The following is a 20764-nucleotide window of genomic DNA, read 5'->3' on the forward strand; positions in this document are numbered from 1 at the left end:
ACTAAACTGAAATGATTGGGCTACAGAAATGAATGACCTATTGACATCAATGGAGCTGCACAGCCATAGTAATTGTTTTTCACACATTAGTAGAGATTTAATGACTATTAAATAAAGCAGGGAGTGCCCAAGACTGCCCTTCCTCACTAGCCAATCATATCACAGTTAGTATGGGAAACTCCTTGTGATTGGCTGAGTTTACTCAGTGGCAGTCCTCTGAAAGGAGTAGTTTGCATTGTGTGGCAAGGTTTTAATACCCTGTGGATTAAAAGAAGAAGACTTGGTTTGGCTTTCTCTCTATGAGGGGTATTCATTTGTTAGCGAGTTTGGAAGTTCGAGCGTGAAAAGTCATTTTTTTGCTATTTTACCTTATTTTCGAGCGCGAAAACTTCTCACGCAATGCTATTCTTTTTTTTTTTTTTACCGAAACGGTGTTATCGCACTCCAAGCGTTTGTCAATGTTAAAGTATAGGCCAACTCTAACAAATTTATACTGGTCTCCCCAGAGGCGGAACTAGCGAGTTGTGGTCATGAGTATGAACAATACACTAGAGCTAAAATATAAGTAAGAACAATAATGGCGGCCATTTTGTTGAAGTCAAATTTCATTACAACATAGGCAAATTCCCACACTCTTAGGCTGATGACAATGTATAATTGTTTATTTTATTCAGGCAGTAACAGGGAGGTTCCCATAGAACTGTCTTAATTTGAGTGTTGGGTTTTTGTGGCAAGGGAAAGCCCCAAACTGCACACCTGATGACTTACCTCCCAGGTGTCCCATTTTCTACATTTAGCGTAGGCCGAAGAGATATAGACTGGGGATGTTCACAAAAAAAGGAGCTTTTGTTGTTTGTTGTTTGTAGAACTCTGCCCCCTCTGCCACAGGCTGATAATTGGTTGCCATAAGTGGACTATTAGGTGCTGATGACTTGTACCTAATGTCATCTAGGAGTAAATGTATCAAGCTGAGTGTTTTCTGGCAGGTTTGAAAAGTGGAGATGTTGCCTATAGCAACCAACCAGATTCTAGCTATCGTTTTGTAGAATGTACTAAATAAATGATCGCTACAATCTGATTGGTTTTTCAAACCTGCTGGAAAACTCTCAGCTTGATACATTTACCCCATATGTGTTTTGTGAGGCTGTATGAGCCTGGTTACCATTAGTACACTCCATAGCGCCTGTAAAAACAGACTGACTGCTACCGAGTTATATCAACCAATGTATTGAGATGTACGAGGCCACAGCAACTGGGCTAGGCTGTAGCCATGTAAACTGGGACAGCCCTCATACTTGTTGGGGTGACTGACCCATGGGAAAAATAGTCCCCTTCCCATTATTGCCAGCCCACCGTTGTATACTCTCTGTAAACTTACTGAGGAATAAAGTGGCTGCTAACATGACGATAGCTTACAATACAGTAAATAATTATACATTCTATACTATGCTGTTTCCCATATTGTTTTCACTTTAGACATTGTCAGTAGGTTATATAATAAGACTGCATGTTATTGACTATTCCTATAGATGCTCGGGCTCGGTGCTCTGAAAACCGAACCCATCCGAACTTAGGGAATCCGAGTAGGCTCACAAGCTGGCTCGGTACTTTTGCACGTCCTCGGATCTGAATTGAGGCAAAACGTCATTGTTGCGTTGTCGGATCTAGCGGGTTTTGGATTCCATAAGTACCTCCCTCCCCAGTAGATCCAGCGCCATTGCTCACACTTGTATATGAGTGGATTACTATAAAACAGCAACATTCAAACAGCGATGCAGCTGGGTAGTTTTACTACCTTTTTATCTGTATTTCATATTATTTCAACACTCCATTATCATCTTTTTTTTAAATATTTCACTATAATTGTTTTTAATACATACAATAAAGGATATTATTTTTAATTTTGGATAATTTATTTATAACATTAGTGCCCCATAAATATAATTTCTTCTCTCTCTATTGTTTTTCTCAAACGTTACAATGTTGTGTTGTTGGGTGCACCTCCCCTCATTGATAACCAGGGTATTTGAATACATGACTATATAGAAACAGAGGGGTAGTTATTCACTCTGTGCGGTGCGTTTTGCTTTTTCAGACTGTACAGGATATGTCACAAAGTCCAACCCCCTCCCACTTTACAACCACTCCTTTCCTTCAGTTAAACTTTTACATTATGCTCTTAAAATACTCAGTGGTTTAGTATCATTTATGGCTTAATCATGAGAGTGAGGGAACATCACTCTTTATTACATGTGGCAGTTTTGTGTATTGGCAACTTTGAGTTGCAATGCTTGGACTAGGATTAGAAACGCGTTTCTCCACCAACAATGTGCAACTCAAAATTCCAAACGCACCTTTTATAGAATAGACAAGGCCGTGCCCTGCTCAGGAACACCCCAAAATTTTTATTTCAATAGTCTCGCCCACAAAATGAAGTTTTGCGCTGCAACACAAAAGACGCCACACAGGTGAAATTGACATTATTTCACGCTTTATTGTTCATCGTCATTTTTAAAAAAGGTCAGTAAATTATTCACAAAACAGGCCTCACACATTAGCATTCAACAAAAACTCATCAAAAATCATGAAAGATAATTTGCGATATATAACATACAAGTGCTACAGGCAGACATGCTCATCAGTGGTTAATTCAGTGCTGATCCACAGCAAACCCGTGTGATGGCGGCGGCCATTTAATCCCCATTAGCCAGGATCCCGCTGGCTTCTTGTACCGTTACTCCTGGTTAGTGATCATCCTCAGCATTTTCAGCGATGTCTCGGGCTGGTCGGACGGCACCTGCAGAATAAGGAGAGAGGTTCTGGTGAGGATCAGACAGCCGCACGAGATTTATAAGTAAAATGGGACTTTGTATGGAGGGGCAAACTAAACGTTTTAGAAAGTCTATTAAATAAGAACTTATGAGTTTGGTCAAAATAGTTCCCTTTGTTTTTTGCATTTGTTCCATTTCCAAACTTCTTTTTATTATTTATTGCTATGCCAATTTATTATTATCATCATCATCATTTATTTATATAGCGCCACTGTTTCTGCAGCGCTGTACAGAGAACTCACTCACATCAGTCCCTGCCCCATTGGAGCTTACAGTCTAAATTGCCTAACATACACACACACACACACACACACACACACAGACAGAGAGGGAGAGACTAGCGTCAATTTTTGATAGCAGCCAATTAACCTACTAGTAGGTTTTTGGAGTGTGGGAGGAAACCGGAGCACCTGGAGGAAAGCCACCCAAACACAGGGAGAACATACAAACTCCACACAGATAAGGCCATGGTTGAGAAGTGAACTCATGACCCCAGCGCTGTGAAGCAGAAGTGCTAACCACTACGTCACCATGCTGCCAGCCTGTTATTTATTACAATACTGTAATAATACGCCTGGTGTAGAAAATCCGCCCTCCTCAGTTCAGTCCTCCATTCCTGAACGTCACGCATGGCTCATTGGGCAGATGAAGGCGGTCCTAGTCAGGGGTGTGACTGTCTACCACTCCTAGATAAAATCCGGCGGAACAGAGGAAGCGGTGAGTATGGCTAAGGCACCACTATGCAATGTAACAGTCCTCACACCCCCAATAATGAAAAGGCCTTTTCATGTGCTGCGTCAGTGAACATACCCGACAGCATAAAGATATAGATCACAAGGCAGAAAGAATATACACATATTTGGTAAAATTTGCAGGAGGGCCTGCACAAGCCAATAAGGTGAGGAACCCTTTTAAGATGTCAATTAAACAGCTGGTCATTGAAGAATGGCATACTAAGCATGGCATGTGTGGGCGACCGATGTCACATTGTAAGCTTGCGGGCAGGGCCTTCTTACCTCTCTGTCTGTATTACCCAGCAGTGTTTTAGTACTGTGTTTGTTCCCAATTGTAAAGCACTATGGAATTTGCTGGCACTAGATAAATAAACAGTGATGCCGAATATCCCTATTGAAAGTGAATCCAAAAATCATCTCTGCTCCAATACATTAGTGGGACTCCAGAATTTTAGTAAGAAGTGACGTTCATTACAATAAACTTTTGGGCTTTAAGCAGTCTGCTTAACAATTTCCTCCACAAGCTGATTAGTGATAAAGAACTACATATGATGAATGGGAACAACAATGTAGATCTGCATTTGCAATGTATAAAAGTAATGTGGACACTGCTGCCCCCTGCTGGCTCTAATGTTATGTGCTCCCTGTATGCTGCACCAAGCAGAGAGCTACAAGCACAGGCTGTAAAAAGTAGAGACAGTGCCAGCGGCAGGCTGCAGAGCAGAAAGATAGTGCCAGCTTGGTGCAGCATACAGGGAGCACATAACATTAGAGCCAGCAGGGGGCAGCAGTGTCCACATTACTTTTATACATTGCAAATGCAGATCTACATTGTTGTTCCCATTCATCATATGTAGTTCTTTATCACTAATCAGCTTGTGGAGGAAATTGTTAAGCAGACCCAGTGGCAAGGTGCACGGATACCACACCATTCAGGATTGCACATGGGATCATGCATGCCAGTAGACAGCTGTGGGTATATAAAAATAATGCCTGCCTTTAATTAAATTGTGTTTTAAATCTAGCCTGGAATGTTGCACATTGATACAGTTACTCCATGGTATTGACATTTATGTCTAATATGCTGTTCCCCTATATTTTTAATAGAGTATTCTGGTGCAGTGGCAACCCCCGCCTGTGGGTACTCAGAATGGACAGATTGTGGGGTATAAATTACGTTATCGCAAGACTGCAAGGAAGACTGAAACTAATGAGATCCTAGTAGACACCCAGCTATCTCAACTTGTTAGCGGTGAGTGGTGTCACCTCTCTGTGCCAGCTCTGTCGCTGTGTGATGCCTCTAACACTGTGTCATCCATTTCCCCCCAGGGCTGGAGCGAGACACAGAATACAGTTTCCGGGTTGTGGCCATGACTGTTAATGGAAGTGGACCAGCTACTGATTGGGTTGCTGCAGAGACTTTTGAAAATGATCTTGATGGTGAGATTACTAAGGGAGATTCCATCTTTATTTCTAATGGGAAAGGGAGTTGAAAAATTCAATATAAGTAAACTTTTTTTCATTGGGAAAAAATAAAACCAGATAGACCACAGTGAATGAAGACAGACAATAAGAACACAAAACTCTGAGTTGTAGTAGCTGATGATTAGCCTGTCACAACCTCAATGGCACTTGCTGTCTTTAAGGATGAATTATTATTTTGTATCAGCTAGGGATTTCCTACCACATAAAATGTGAACTGCCACTTAACAGGAAAATAACTTGGTTTTCATTGTGTAAGGTTTTTGTTTTCTCCTGCGATTAGCCTGTACATTAGCCTTTCCTTGATTCTGCCCATGTGCTTAGCAGCATCCTGTTCAGCATAACAATGTGTTTACTGACTATCTGTGACTGCTTGTTGTCATGACCTGTCAGCACACAATGCATTTAGATTCCCAGTTTACATAAGTCTTCTCTTTTCTGTTCTAACATGTTTGTGTTCTCCATCATCCTGTTTGTTAAATAATTACTTTTGTTTCCTGCTAGCGGTTCCAAAATTCCTCTTCAACTTTATTGATTTGTTTAATTCTCTCAAACAGTCCTGCTGGACTCTGCATTATTCTCTAAATCCTCAGTCTGTCTATCTTCCCTACACTCCCTTCCACCCCCCCCCCCCCTCCCCTGCCTAACTTGTCTTATGTTTGTGCTCATGTCTGATATTTACAAATATGACTCTTTCTGTTGTCTTGAGCTTCCTTTTATATACAATCTGTTTTTCTCTGTGTTGCATAGAGTCCCGTGTCCCGGACATGCCAAGTTCTCTTCATGTGCGTTCTCTAGTAACAAGCATTGTGGTGAGCTGGACACCCCCAGAAAATCAGCACCAAGTGGTAGTCCGTGGATATGCAATTGGCTATGGACTTGGGAGCCCTCATGCACAGACCGTTCGGGTTGACCATAAACAGCGTTACTACACCATTGAAAACTTGGGTAAAGAGTCCGATTCTGGTTTATTGACTAATTTCATGACCATTTGTTGTGTCCTCATTTCACCGCCTTCACGTATTTCACAAACCTATCTCGATCTTTAGATCATATCTGCACATAAAATATTGTTTAAGCAAATTGGCCTATGATTCATTGTTTTCTGTGTGATAACAGTGCCACCAAGTGGACATTTAAAAAAAAAATAAAAAAAATATATGTATTATATATGCTCAAACACACACACACACACACACACACACACACACACATATATATATATATTTTTCTCTTATCATTTGTTATTTAAATCATGCACACTATAGTCCCATTCATAGTTTTGGTATATTTGAGCACTCTTTGTCACTCTACCCCTTAAACACAGTTTTCTATTTAGACTCTGGTATCACTGTACTACTTGTTATGTAATGTATAAATCTAGCAAGTTGAAGATTTCCTCTTACACACATCCCTGTCTAACAGTGCTTCAGGATTACTACAGCTGAAGAACTTTTTAAGCCAGTTTATAGCTTTACACAGTTTTGAATCAATTATGTCTAATGTTTAAAAATTTACTTTATACTTTCTAATTACTTTATCTAATAAGTTCTGATAATGACTCTGTGTGGCAAATTGTTTTGACTATAGGCCATGTTTTAATTATATATTTTTCTTTGAGAGTGTTACATGTTAATATAAAACAAATATAATTGGAATTATTCAGAAGTATAAGGACAAAGAGAGTCATTTTCTGATTTGGTTTCAGGCCTGCTCAATCAGCCAGCATACTTTTCCAAAGATCTTTATCAGGTTTTAGCAATTCTCTCTTCCTCCAGACTTGTTATAGCAGGTGACTTTAACCCATACCGGAACCCCATAATGGATAAATCATCTACTCATTGCCTGGCTGTTTCTCTTCATGTTCCTAACTCATTTAAAACTCAAGCCACAACTTAGGCCTCATTGATGCATGGAGATTACTTCATCATTCTACAAAGGGCTGCTCTCACTTGACAAGTACAGACAAATTAATGACATTGTTTTTGAAGGCCTGTGTGTCTCTCTCTCAGCTATATTCATCAAAAATGCTGCCTATGGTAAGATCATGGCATACTAGAGGTGATTTTTGAAAATGTCACCTTCAGGATCGTGTTGGCTCAAGAGTAACTTCCAGTTCCTCTTGTTAAACAAAAAAATAGAAAAACTCTCCAGTGATATTTTCACTTGTTTTCATGGAAGTTTCCCTTCTGTCTGTCTGGGCTGCACACACAGCAGTGTTTCACAGTATTTTGATAACAGAAGGGACAATCCTTAAAAAAACACCTACTCCAAGCAATTCAAGATCTGAAAAAGTTAGCACCCCAAAAAATGACACACAACAAATTTGGATCTTATTTTTAGAAGCTCACTGCAATTAGAGATCATTTAAAACTTTTCTTAAGAATGTTAAGAACCACAAATGACAAAATGAATAACGCTGAAAACTTTTATATATGCAAATTAATCTCCAAGCAAGGGTTTTCTTTTAATCAACTATTTGAAGCCCAATTGGTCAGAAGAACATCTTTTAGAATCCTTTGCTTCCTATGATAAAAGCCTATTTAATGATACTACGATCAAACCTAAATACTTTTAAATACTCTAATGCATCAACTATTACTATTCTTCTCAAAGTTGTAAACTTTCACAGTTGTCCTCTAGTGACTGATATCACTGTAGATGAGTAATCACATTTGCTCTATTGAAATCACCCAAAGCACCAACACTGATGGTCTAATTTGTAATTTGCTCTGTTATTTGTAGACCAGACAAAGATGCAACAGTTACAGATCCATCACTTTAAAACATGTAAAAATGATAGCAAAAGTCTAGGCATTAAGGCTAAATCACGTCTTAGAATCCCTTGTACATTCTAGCCAGTCAGGTTTTGTGCTTGGCATAAGTCCAGAACTTTGACTGTGTCAATTATTGATCTGACAATGGCCCTGCATAAATTTGGCTTTCCTCCCGCTCTTATTAGAACGATTATTGCTCTCTATATTTCTACATCAACAGCCTCCAACACTGGACAGTACTTGACCACCCTTTGTCATTCATAATTCGAGCAAGCAAAGTGGACTGCTATCGCGCCTCCACATTGCACTGTACATATAAACCTTTGCTCAAGTTATACAAAAAAATAGATATTCATGGCCTGTCTACAGGGGATAAGGATTATAAAATGTCTTTATTTGTGGATGATAAGTTATCTCTGACACAGCCAATTCCTGCTCTATTCTACTAAGCAATAACAGGCTTTGCAAAAATATCAGGCTTTCTTATCAGTCATTCTAAATCTGAATCGTTAAATGTTTTACTTCCTAGGTGTGTCAAAGCTTGGTCAAATTTAAGTTACAATGGGGAAATAAGAGACTAAATTGCCTTTTGGATGTATTTCATACAACACCTTGACAAACTCTACAAAGAAAATCTTCTAAAACTAATATCTATAATGATGACAAATCCTGGAATAGATTTCCAAATTCTTTTAAAGAATAATTAATCTCTTTTTATTGTGTATAGTGTGCCCTATGATTTATGCTGTGATAAGGAGTAGAGATACTTACTGAAACAAAAAGACATGGTGAACTTTGTGTGGTCCCAGAAAATTAATCATTGGACTAAACTGTTCTGGTTATACACACCACCATCATCATCATAATTTATTTATATAGCGGCAGCAGATTCCGTAGTGCTTTACATTTGGGAACAAACAGTAATAAAACAATACTGGGTAATGCATACATACAGAGAGGTAGGAGGACCCTGCTCGCAAATTTGCAATCTATGGGACATTGGTTTGAGACACAAGGGTAAGTGCTACATTATATTGAATATTTGTCCAGCTAGAATGCAAAGGTTACGAAGTATTTAGTAGGCTGTATGCTCAGTTAGAGGGCTGTTGTCTTGTGGAGGCTGTGTAGAGGGTAGTAATAGGGTAACCTAAGGAGATTAAAAGGGTCTTAGAGGAATATTATAAGCTTGTCTGAAGAGGTGGGTTTTCAGAGAATGCTGGAAAGTTTGAAGACTAGAGGAAAGTCTTGTGGTGCGAGGAAGAAAATGCCATAAAGTGGTTGCAGCCTGAAAAAAGTCCTGTAACAGAGTGGGAGAAAGTGATGAGCGTGGAAGAGAGTCGCAGATCTTGTACAGAGCGGGTGTGTCGAGTTCGAAGATATTTTGAGACAAGTGAGGGGATGTATGTCGGTGCAATTTTGTTGATAGCCTTGTATGTTAGTAGAATAATTTTATATTAGATTCGTTGAAAAACAGGCACCCAACGTAGAGACCTACAGTGACTCAGTAGAGGAAGAACAATTTGCAAGGAAAATCAATCTAGCTGCTGCATGCAAAATAGACTGTAGGGGCTTGAGTTTCATTTAAGAAGACCGGTAAGGAGGGAATTACAAAAGTCTATGTGGGAGATGAATGCATGAAGTTTTTGCAGTGTCTTGTGTGAGAGATGTATGTATTCTGGAAATGTTTTTTAGATGTATGCTGCACGATGTAAATATAGAGTTGATGTGGGAAGAAAGGATAGTTGCGTGTCAAGGATTACACTTGGGCAGCGAGCTTGCGGAGTGGGATTTATGGTTATCAACAGAAATAGAATGGGTTAAAAATTCTAATAGTATGTACTTCAAAAGATGTGAACGTTAGTGTTGGCACATTTAGTATAACTGAATGTGCACTGGGGGGAGAGAAGTAGTCCAACCCCACCTTCTTGTCTGGGTCCAGGTCTGGGGGTGTGAGTGAAATGTTGCCACCATGTGAAAGGGCTGCAGGTGAGGCAGTGTCTGATTGTGTGAGCCATGTTTTTTGTTATTGCCATAAGAAACACCACCATACACATATACATAATTCACCCCTGGCCTCCAGCCAGCAGTATTTGAATGATGGATCTCTCAATGCCTCACCTGGAGAATACACATGTATCGCATAAGTACTTTTTTAATGCATTTTGAGACCTTACAGGGCACATTATGCCATCTTCACAATACTTATATTTAGCACAACTTTAGCACTTTGATAAAAGTATCAGACTGGAAGACTGACCTGTTTTTAGTGTTAAAATCTCTATACACTCGTTTAATCAATAGACACACACCTGCTTTACACACATATTCTAATGATTTGAACAAAGCATCACAACTTTTCATATACCAAAATAGTAAATTAGATTAAATAACTCTGACAGAATGGGAGATAATACATTACAATAGATCGAAATCCTCTTTGTGTGACAGTGAGAAGCTTTCCAATGGCAAAGAAAGTTTCACATATATTTACATTTTCACCACATTGCTCCTGAGGTTGTATGAATGTAGGCGACCGAAAGCATATTTGTAGTCCTTGCCTGCTGATTTTCTCTGTGTGAAACATAGTAACATAGAATTTGACAGCAGATAAGAACTGCTTGGCTCATTTAGTCTACCCATTTTTTAACCTATGGTATTCTCAAACCTTATTCTAACCTTTTAGTCTTTTTAAGGATATTCTTATGTCTATCCCAAGCATGTTTAAACTGCTCTACTGTATTGGCCTCTACCATCTCTCATGGGAGGATATTCCACTTATCCACTACCCTTTCTGTGCAGTCTTTTTTCGTAAAATTTTCTCTGAACCTACTTCCCTCCAGTATCAGTGCATGTCCTCGTGTTCTAATGTTTCTCGCCTGTATCTTGTTAAAAAAAACCTTCATATATTTGAAAGTTTCTAACATGTCCCCACATTCCCTTCTCTGCTCCAAACTATACATTTTAAGATATTTTAGTCATTCTGGGTAAGTTTTGTGCTGTAGGTCATGCCCTTTTTTAGTTGCCCTTCTTTGTGCAATCTCTAATGTGTTCAATTCTGGAGGCCATATCTCCAGATGGATATAAATACATTATTCCAGATGAGGCCGTACCAATGACCTATACAGTGGCATTATTACTTCTTTCTTTCTTCTATTATTCTCCTACCTATGCAACCAAGCATCTGATTTGCCTTTCTCATTGCTTTGTTACATTGCTAACCTGTATTTGTCACCTGAAATAGTGACTCCTAGATCCCTTTCCACCTCATTAGTTTCCATTGAAAAGTGAAAAGGTATCTTCAGCTTAAAATCTTCCTTCCTTGACTCTGACTTACCAACTGATCCTTAAAACAGCTTGCTGCATAAGAAGCCCACAAGAATGCCACATACATTTATAAACTAAGTGCCTTTTATTACGTAGGTTAAAAATAAGTGTTGGCGTTTTGTCTCTTGAGAGCTTCTGTGTCAGACAAACTGCGTACAAAATGCATGGACTAGGCTGTACCATGAAGGGCTTTGATATCAAATTTCTAGAAATGGACCTCTTTCAACTGATCTAAACTGTGGAACCAGGTGGAGGCGCATATCCCATTACCAACCTCCCATCCTCTTCCCCCTGTTCCTCATTCACCAATTTATTCAGTTTGCATAATGGTACGATCCTTAATGGTTATGTTAATGTCTATTTTATTTCTTCTGCAACCTACAAAATGAAAACTGTCCCCAAAAAAAAGATCTATATATAAATATATAAAGTGTTGTAAAAGCAGAGTTGTAGGTTGAAATGTCAAAAAGCCTTCAACAGTAGCAAAAAAACTTACTGAAACCTAACATAGTCACTTTCTTGTCATAAAAACAGTGTTTTCTTTCCAGATCCCAGCTCGCACTATGTCATCTCACTGAAAGCCTTCAACAACGTGGGGGAAGGTATTCCTTTATATGAAAGTGCCGTGACCCGCCAGCACACAGGTAAATGATACAAGTAACTCAGGTGTTATCTAGTATGTGCTTTGTTGTTCAATGTGGCAATGACCTTATTCTCTTCTGGCACTAACAATCTCTCTTCTCTCTTTCTCTTTCTCCTCTGTTCTTGCTCTGATTATTTACGTATTTTCCTTGGTTTTAATTCATATTGGCCATGTACATGGTGGCGGTCATCTTCAATGGGTTTATTTACCATTTTCATTTCCATGCTTTATCCCTTCTTTCTCCACTTACTGCATCCCTCTTTTACATTCACCCCACTTCATGTGTTGTCCTCTGCTATCCATTTATTTAATCTTTATCACTTCTGCGGTTACCCCATTTGTTTTTGCAACCTGTGATATAGACACTTCTGAGGTTGATGTTTATGTTGTTCACGCCTCATACACCCCAGTTCCAGAGCCCAGCCCTATGTTGCCCCCTGTGGGGGTCCAAGCCGCCATCCTAAGCAGTGACACAGTACGCTTGACCTGGGCAGACAACTCCCTCCCTAAGAACCAGAAGATCACAGATGCCCGATATTATACAGCAAGATGGAAGACCAACATTCCTGCTAACACAAAGTACAAGGTGAGGCTTTGGGAGAAGGGAGTGATGATCAAGCTGTAGCTGCTATCCTAGTAACCAAGTCCGTTATTGGTTCACAGGTTAGGTTGTTTCCTATTGGTTACTATAACAGTAACTGTGGACTGATTACTAAAGGGTAGCTACAGTAAGCCAGATTAGGTGAGAGAAAGTGTATATACGGTTACTTACAAATGTTGCTCTGGGGCCCACAAATGTCTAGTTAGTTTTATTGGCATAAGCTGTTTCTTTAGTACTAAGTAATGCTTGTTAATGCTCCACTGTTTCTTGTAGATGGCCAACAGCACCACACTGAGTTATCTGGTTACTGGTCTGAAACCAAACACCCTATACGAGTTTTCTGTTATGGTTACTAAAGGTCGACGGTCAAGTACATGGAGCATGACCGCTCATGGCACTACCTTTGAGTCAGGTATTTCATAAGTCTGTGGTATACCTCTTGAATTGTCTAGTCCAGAGTAGTATATCAATATATTTTATTCTTTCTAGTGCCCTTCTCGCCTCCAAAGGATGTGACTGTAGTAAGCAAGGAAGGAAAACCACGTACCATAATTGTAAACTGGCAACCTCCATCTGAAGCCAATGGAAAAATTACTGGTGAGATGGTGATTCACAGCCAGGTTGTACATACACGCAGCCACTCACTTATCCCTGACCTCTGTTTTTCATGTACCGTAGCCCAGCATCTAATGTATGTTTTTGTGTTCTGTAGGTTACATTATATATTACAGCACAGATGTTCAAGCAGAGCTTCATGATTGGGTGATAGAGCCAGTTGTTGGGAACCGACTGACCCACCAAATCCAAGAGTTGACACTGGATACTCCATACTACTTCAAGATCCAGGCACGCAACTCTAAAGGGATGGGCCCCATGTCAGAGGCTGTTCTCTTTCGTACACCAAAAGGTGAGCAGTTGTAAAGGACTCTGTTCCATGGTAACGTCATTGGCTTTTTTTTTTTTTTTTTTCAATTGTTTGTCCTTTTGTGTCTCTTTTGGAAATGCCTGCCTAAACTACAATGTATACTTGTTACATACTTTTGTATTGGGAAAACAGACACAAGTTATAAAATGTTTTCAAGAGCTGAGCTAGCATACTATTCCAGACAAGTGCATCTAACATAATAATCTATCTCCTCCTATATTGGCCAAATTCTGTGCTTTATAAAAGTGTCGTCTTTTCCCACATCCATTTCCCTTTTCAGTTGTCATTTTTCACGTTCTCCATCTTTTCCTATCATGGTCTCTTAACCTTTACTGACGGATCACACTTTTTTTTATTATGCTTCCCTATGGCAGAGTCAACTCCCTACATGCCTAATAACCAAGGTAATATTTATCTGTGTGTAATTACTTACATTTAAAGAAGTAAAATAGTGAAGAATTGGTTTCTGAATTAGGGTGGTATATTGGCTATTTGTTTATTTTGTCTTTTTTAATGTATTTGCTGTAAATTGAATGTATTAGAACACCACTAAAGTGAATTTCTACTTTTTCACCATAAAATGGAAAGTTCACCGCACACCGCTGCTATTTGTGAACCTTTGTTAACAGTCATATATTCCTTGCAGTCCTCGCACAATACTATTCAGATAAATGACTTTCTGTGTCAGTGTCACAATAGCAATTTTGTTGTGTGCAGCATTTGACCATGATAAAAAGACTGAAAACATAATGTGACACAGACCTAACTGCTCATGTAATGTGCATAGGCTTTATTTATATATTTTACAATAATACAAAACTGGGAAATAATGAATACACATCATACATATATAAGTAGATAGAGGAATAATACATAAAGTGACCGTGAGCAATGCATGGTATATATTATTTGGGCAAGGGGAGGGTTGCAGGAGACAAGATAAGAGTGAAGGGGAGGAGATGGTGGTCAGAAAGTGGGAAGTGAGAGTTGGAGAAGTTAGAAAGAGCACATTGATGAGAGATGTAAATGTCAATGGAGTGACTGAGACAGTGGGTGGGGGAAGAGGTTCATTGTGAAAAGTAAAAGAAGGAAGAAAGGGCAAGAAGTTTGATGGACGCAGGGTCAAAGGGGTTGTCAATGGGCATGTTAACGTCACCCAGGGTGATGTAGGGGAGGTCTGAGAAGAAGTAGTGGGAGAGCCAAGCTGCAAATTTATCAAGAAATTGGGAAGTGTGACCGGCAGGGCAGTAGATGACTGAGAAACGGAAATTAATGGGGTAGAAGAGATGGAAAAAGTGGTCCTCAAAGGAGGAGAACAAAAGGCAGGGCTCAGGGGTGATGACATGGAAGGTACAACTGGGGGAATGGAGGATACCCACACTGCCACCCAAACAGTCATCAGGTCTGACAGAGGTCCCTATAGGACAGTGCAGTGGAGGAAGCAGTGTTAGTGGAGGAGAGACAGGTTTTGTGATGGCAAGAAGGTTAAGAGAGTTGGAGATGAAAAGGTCATGAATAGAAAGTTGTTTATTACAGATGCATTTGGCATTTTAGATAGCACAGAAGAAAGGGAGAGTGTCAAGTAGGGAAATATGGATGATATTGTCAGGGTTGCTGCTGCACAGCAGTGGACTGGATCTAGGACATAGGTGAGAGCAGGGGTAGAGGATGGGTATTGGATAGGCGCACAGAGGTATTGTGCAAGACTAAGCAAGGAGAGTGTGGAATGAAAGAAGGGTAGAGGATGGCCTAGCTAATGAGTGTGATGAAGGGTACAGGTGTGGTAGGGGGCGGAGTTGGGGGAGAGAAGAATGGCAGCATGAGAGACAGATATGAGATGTATCAGATTAGTTATATGGTAACATGCAGCAGTATTAGAAAGCAAAGTTGAGTTATGGATTCATTAAACCAATGGAAGAAAATGTAAAGCAACAGTGATTGCATCATGATACAACAAACGACTATGTAAAGCTTCAATGGATACAATACAGCTGGAAGATTGATATCCAATACCCAAAGGTAAAAGATGGAGAAATAGTCCAGTGCAATGAGCTATTGTCATGTGCCAGATGCTCAGACTTGCCTGCCGGGGTCCGATACGCTTACCTCTGTGTCCCAATGCTTCCTCCATTGCTAAAGGTGGTGCATCTCGACCGATGGCAGGCCACATCATGTGTAGACCTGTCTTTTATCTGTTCGGTCTTTCAGCCATAGGCTGATTAATTATCGCTCTTACTGACCTCTCCAAGTTATTTACTGGAACAGTGTGTTTCCAATGTTGCCAGATCTAGCACACTCAGTTGTGGAATATCTGTCTCCCTGCAGTTATCCTATTGTGACTGGTATTCAGTATCTCCAGCTTCCTAACTAAACCTGGTTATCCTGACAATTTGAACCTGCAGTTATCCTATTTTGTCTAGTATCCAATACTCCTGCTTCTCAGCTGATACATGTAACTCGTGAACTTATGCCCAGTTCTAAATGAGTCCCAATGTGCTTAAAGATGTTAAGGTGGGAGTAAATAGGTAATTGGAAAAGAGGCAAAGGTTTCGTGGCTGTCACCATTATTTAAAGTGAACCCCACTGTATGGTTCTCTTTGAAAGGCTTCCACTGAAATAGTGTGTAGTATGGTGTGCAGTGCATCTTTGATTGTGAAGGGTATTTTATCGCCCACTAGTAAAACTAACAGCAATGCTGTCCAAAAATTAGTTTAGAATAAGACTTGTTTTTTTTGAATCTTGTTAAGTCTCCTGCCTTATCATTAAGCAGCTTGTCTTGCCAGTGGAAGTGGACTGGGATGATGTCCTTTTAAATAGAGGACTCTATATGTAGCAATCTGAGTTGCCTCCCCCAGCCCTCTTATTCAGTGTGACTCAGTTGAAAAACACTTGTAACCTGGTGTAACTGTGAAGGGTTCTCTAGCTGCTATTCTGCACCAAGGTTGAGCTCCATCAATCCACTCTTTGAATTAAACATTAAACTGTGTAAATTGTTACTACCTGACTAAGGATTGTAGGCTTGTAGCTCCAATTGTGAAAAAAGAGGTATTTTGACTGAGAGACAGCTCTCTCTGCCCACTATGGGTTGGTTCCTGACCATATACTATGGGTGGTATTTCGGCTCAGTTTTTTTTTTTACTGGTCTGTTCAAAGTGCAAGCTTCTGTGAAGAAGATTGATAGAGATGAAGTATGAGGGAAGAGGAGAAAGTAAAAATGCTGGAGAAAAGGGTGACCATCCCACCAAGAGTTAAAAGCAGTGTCGGTGCTGAGTTAGCAAAAACAAATGTTAAATCTATCTTTCATCTGTTGCCAGCACCTCTGTCATTCTTAAACTTGTGCTGCCTGCATCCATCCTCAGCCTGTATCCATCCTTCTTTTACCAACAGTCACCTATCAAAATTATCATATGGGTGGTGAACCATGAATCCCCTGTAGTGATGTCCATCACTCTTTTGGAGCGGTCCCTGGTGAATACAAAGGTTCCCACTGGAATTTCTGCACTGGGTTACTTAAAACCAATCTTAGTGGCATAAAGGTCCACATCTGTGAAGTTGCTTTGTTTAAAGGACTGTTATAACTTCTTCCCATATTGGTAGCAGTTGAAATATGAACCGTTTGGTAGACAAGCAGGTGGTTTTTGCACACACAATATTTATGTATGCGGAATAGTTAACAACTGGAGATTGTGTCATCTCCTGAATCAATGCTGCTCCAGAGGTGTGTTTTGCAGTGTCAGGTTAGGCATTTACCAGGAGTGGTAAACAGACTTTCAGATGTGTTGTTTTATTGGCAGATGGAGTCATGTCAATGGTTAGGCCTGTGGAACAAAGTATGCCGTTCCTCCTGTAAAGTCTGACATCAGAACATGCAATGTTCACACATTTAATAACTGACATCCTGTATATATGTGAACAGCCATAAATGTTGATTTGTGACATTTACAGTCCCAGTATGTTGTGGATCAGCTTCATAAATGTCCCTCACTGTGATACAATAGCAAGGCAAGTTAATGAGCCCTGTAACCTAAACAATGAGGGTCCAAATGTCTACATTAGAGCCTTACAACATAGTAAGGTAATGATGGCACATTGAATCTACTTCAATGCCCTTCTAAGCATGATCCCTGTTTAAAATTTAGGTGCAGGCCGTTTCCATGGAATTGCCTAACAATATGGACATTTTACATTTTACTTAAGTGTAACTAGGTCCAAAGGCCTAATTTCAGATTTTTAGTAATATAAGAAGAGGTTATCAACTCTCTGCAGATGCAGAACTATCTTATCTGAAGCTAATTTGAACATGTGTATGTTTATGAAACAAATAAATGGAGTCTAATTCACACTGCCATAGTATGGTTTATTAAAACCTTAGATGATGCAACTGGGTATGCATCTTAAAGAGTAGATAAAAATGCGTGTTGAAGATTAGAAATAAATTATCCATCAATGGCACAATACACATTACGTTTAAAAAAAATGTAATACTGTAATAATTCTGTACCCAGAACAATGTTTTATTCTTACCTTCAATTACGACACGCCCTAAACACATAATTTAAAGGGGAGACATTGGTGTTTGGGGTGGATCCACTAAGGAAACAATTACAGGCCTTGGGTTATAGAGGTCTGATCTCTCGAATGTATTCATGTCTTCTGTATGAATCCACTGCAGATGATTTGGATGGTTTGAGGAATCAGTGGGAAATAGATATTGGCCCTTTATCAGACAAGGAGTGGGGAATGGTTACAGACAGTACTAAAGGTTATACTTCATCATTAAAATTTCAACAAATACAGGTGTTTGTTTTACACAGGGCCTACTTTACCCCTATTAGATTGGCAAAATTTCGCCCGGATGTTACCCCTAACTGTCCGAAATGCAATTCGATCAATGCTAACTTTTGGCACCTTCTATGGGAGTGTTCATGTATACGAATCTTCTGGCGAAGGATCAGGAGATGTATTCAGGTTACTGGAATTGAAGTGTCTCTTAGTTCACCGGCCACTTGTCTCTTTGGGCTCCGATTGAAGGGGAAAGTTAATAAACTGCCAAAAATGTACATTTCACAGTTATTGATGTTGGCTAAGGTCTGTATAGCGAGGCTGTGGTTGGCCCTGACGAGTCCCATGGTTTAAAATTGGAAGGCACTGGTTAATACCACCATAAGGCATGAGAGATTTGTTTATACTAGCAGACAGGCTCTGAAGAAATTTGAGAATATATGGTACAGATGGTTAGAGTCTCCATTCTATCCTGTGTCATCTAGTACAGATGCTCTATTTACTTAAATGTATGGCTCCCGCAGTTCTTATAATAAGTATCTGAGTCCATGTAATAAACCCTGCATGTGTAACATACTTATGTATAAGCATTTACGATGTATGATCCTGAATGAATATAGCACATTTATTATTATTATGCTTTATTGTAATCTTGTAAATTCCGTCATTTAATTCTGATATGTATGAGATTGTTTTTCTTTTCTTTTTGTTGTTTGGTATGTTTATATCTTAAAAAATTTCAATAAAAATACTGGATTTAAAAAAAAAAAAAAATGTAATATGCAAACATAAACTTATGGCAATGAAAAAAACAGATTTCTATGAAGAGCTCCCAGTTTTGTGTGCTATATGATTGAATAATATATAAAGCATTTTTGTAATTCTCAACATCATCCTTACATCCTTGTGTTGGTAAATGTTACAATATTAACTCAACGCATCGCTGTAACTAATGATCTTATAATCGTACAATATGCATCTATAAATGTAAAAATAATATACATATTACAATGTATAATACTCATATCAGTGTATTTATTTATTTCAACACATAAAACTATATACTGTATACTAATCATTTTAATAATATGTAAAACTGTATGTTTTATATACTGAAAACATGTCACCTTAAAACATAATAAAACAGTGAATTTGAGGGGGGAAAATAAAGGTGTATGGTGCTTTTTTATTGTATTTATATCCTGATTTCCTAACACAGCCTTATAGCAAGTTAACCTATTTAATATTAATTAATAAGTGTAAAAATAAAATAATATGATATAGCCTGTTTTAAGGTGAACTGTTTTAAATTATTGAGTGTTATACCTAGATTGACCAGTAAAGAACAAAAAAAAATAAGTTAAATTTAAGGTTTTGTAAAACAACCAAGGAAAAGAGAAATAAAAGTAATAATAAATGACAAAGAATTGTAGAAAAAAATATTTTATATATTAAAAGGTGTTCCTCAATAAAAATCATGAGTGACTGGCAACCATGATTACCCCCCACTGTCATTTTTTGTAATAAATAGAGCCTTGCACAACAACATAAAGAGGGAAAGTTCCTAATATTTCTCGAAGCACAGCTTCTTCATTACATTTTGGTGTAGTTGGCCTGATACAAAATACTTTCCCCCCTCATCATCTAGAATAATGGATTCCCATAGTACAACCTTTACATCATGGCCTGCTGTGACAGTCATGATACCTGCTGTTGCTGTTTTGACTTACCTACTGCAAATTGGTGATCCAACATTTCTTTAACTGACTTGATTAATAGACTAGAAAACAACACTGTATTACGTGTCTAGAGACTTCCAGGCTGAACTGGCCTTTTATGAATTAGAGAGCGATGCCAGAAAGACTTTAGTATTAAAGCCAGAAAAGCATAAGTCTGCACTAAGGTACATTGTTAAGATTCTAGAAGTTATTTATAGGCATATGTCATCTGCTGAGGTGTTACACAAAATATTCTTTATTTTGTTTTCAATAAAGGGATTGAAACCATATTTCAATTTGCAAATTTCTTTTAGGAATTGATTGGACACTTCCAAAAGAAGGATGATCAAGAGCTGCGTGCATTGGCAGAGGTGGATATATGGCTTAAGGATGAATTTAGATTAGGCTTTTTGCCTCTTCCACAGATTTTAAAAAAGAATGAGTGCACAGATGGAGCTCTCACCGTGATGAGATTCAGGTAGTGATGTTTCAAAGAGCAGTTTATTATACTATATTAAAACCGCCATCATTCGGATTCAGTTTTCAAACACAGACACAGTATTTATTAATTAGCAGTTTGCATAAAATTACATCTAATGTGTGGCGGTTTTATAATCTGCAAACCGCATGTTGTTTACTACAAACAGCATGTGCTTTAGACCAAACCTCTTGCATCATGCCCTTGATTTAACACTTTGCAATGCATGCAATTTTGAATAACATATCTGTAAGATACACATTTTACCAGGTTTATCTTTGTGTGTCCAATTGGCCTGGTGCAAGTTTACTTGATGATGATGATGGCTAATACATGTGCTTTGGATGCATATCTATGCTATATTTAAAATTGTACATAGCAAAGGATTTGGTCTAAATATATTTTTGTGGCTATTTTGTGGTCACATGTTAGTGATTAACTGTAAATCAATCATCTGTGTATAGACATC

The 20764-nt window shown here is 38.8% G+C and overlaps 1 protein-coding gene across 2 annotated transcripts; it reads left to right on the top strand.

The window, feature by feature from the left end:
* Positions 1 to 4671: 4671 nt before the first annotated feature.
* Positions 4672 to 13770, top strand: LOC142127178 (neogenin-like). 2 transcript variants are annotated; one of them, XM_075194311.1, is made up of 9 exons: positions 4672 to 4817; positions 4895 to 5005; positions 5798 to 5995; positions 11697 to 11792; positions 12154 to 12377; positions 12666 to 12804; positions 12882 to 12989; positions 13105 to 13299; positions 13692 to 13770. In XM_075194311.1, exons 2-9 carry the CDS (start codon positions 4936 to 4938, stop codon positions 13754 to 13756), a joined length of 1095 nt encoding a protein of 364 aa, XP_075050412.1. In that variant the 5' UTR covers positions 4672 to 4817; positions 4895 to 4935; the 3' UTR covers positions 13757 to 13770. The 2 variants fall into 2 exon arrangements, with proteins under 2 accessions (XP_075050412.1, XP_075050413.1); XM_075194312.1 differs by having other exon boundaries at positions 12202 to 12377.
* The last annotated feature ends 6994 nt before the right edge of the window (positions 13771 to 20764 follow it).

The sequence above is a fragment of the Mixophyes fleayi genome, unplaced genomic scaffold (assembly GCF_038048845.1).
Source record: "Mixophyes fleayi isolate aMixFle1 unplaced genomic scaffold, aMixFle1.hap1 Scaffold_29, whole genome shotgun sequence".
Taxonomy (NCBI): Eukaryota; Metazoa; Chordata; class Amphibia; order Anura; family Limnodynastidae; genus Mixophyes; species Mixophyes fleayi.

Bases quoted from the DNA above. Each gene is read 5' to 3' on its own strand.
- LOC142127178 (XM_075194311.1), top strand. From the start codon at position 4,936: ATGACTGTTAATGGAAGTGGACCAGCTACTGATTGGGTTGCTGCAGAG. The intron at 12,990-13,104 runs GTGAGATGGTGA...TGTGTTCTGTAG, and splicing joins AGCCAATGGAAAAATTACTG to GTTACATTATATATTACAGC. The intron at 13,300-13,691 runs GTGAGCAGTTGT...TCCCTATGGCAG, and splicing joins TCTCTTTCGTACACCAAAAG to AGTCAACTCCCTACATGCCT.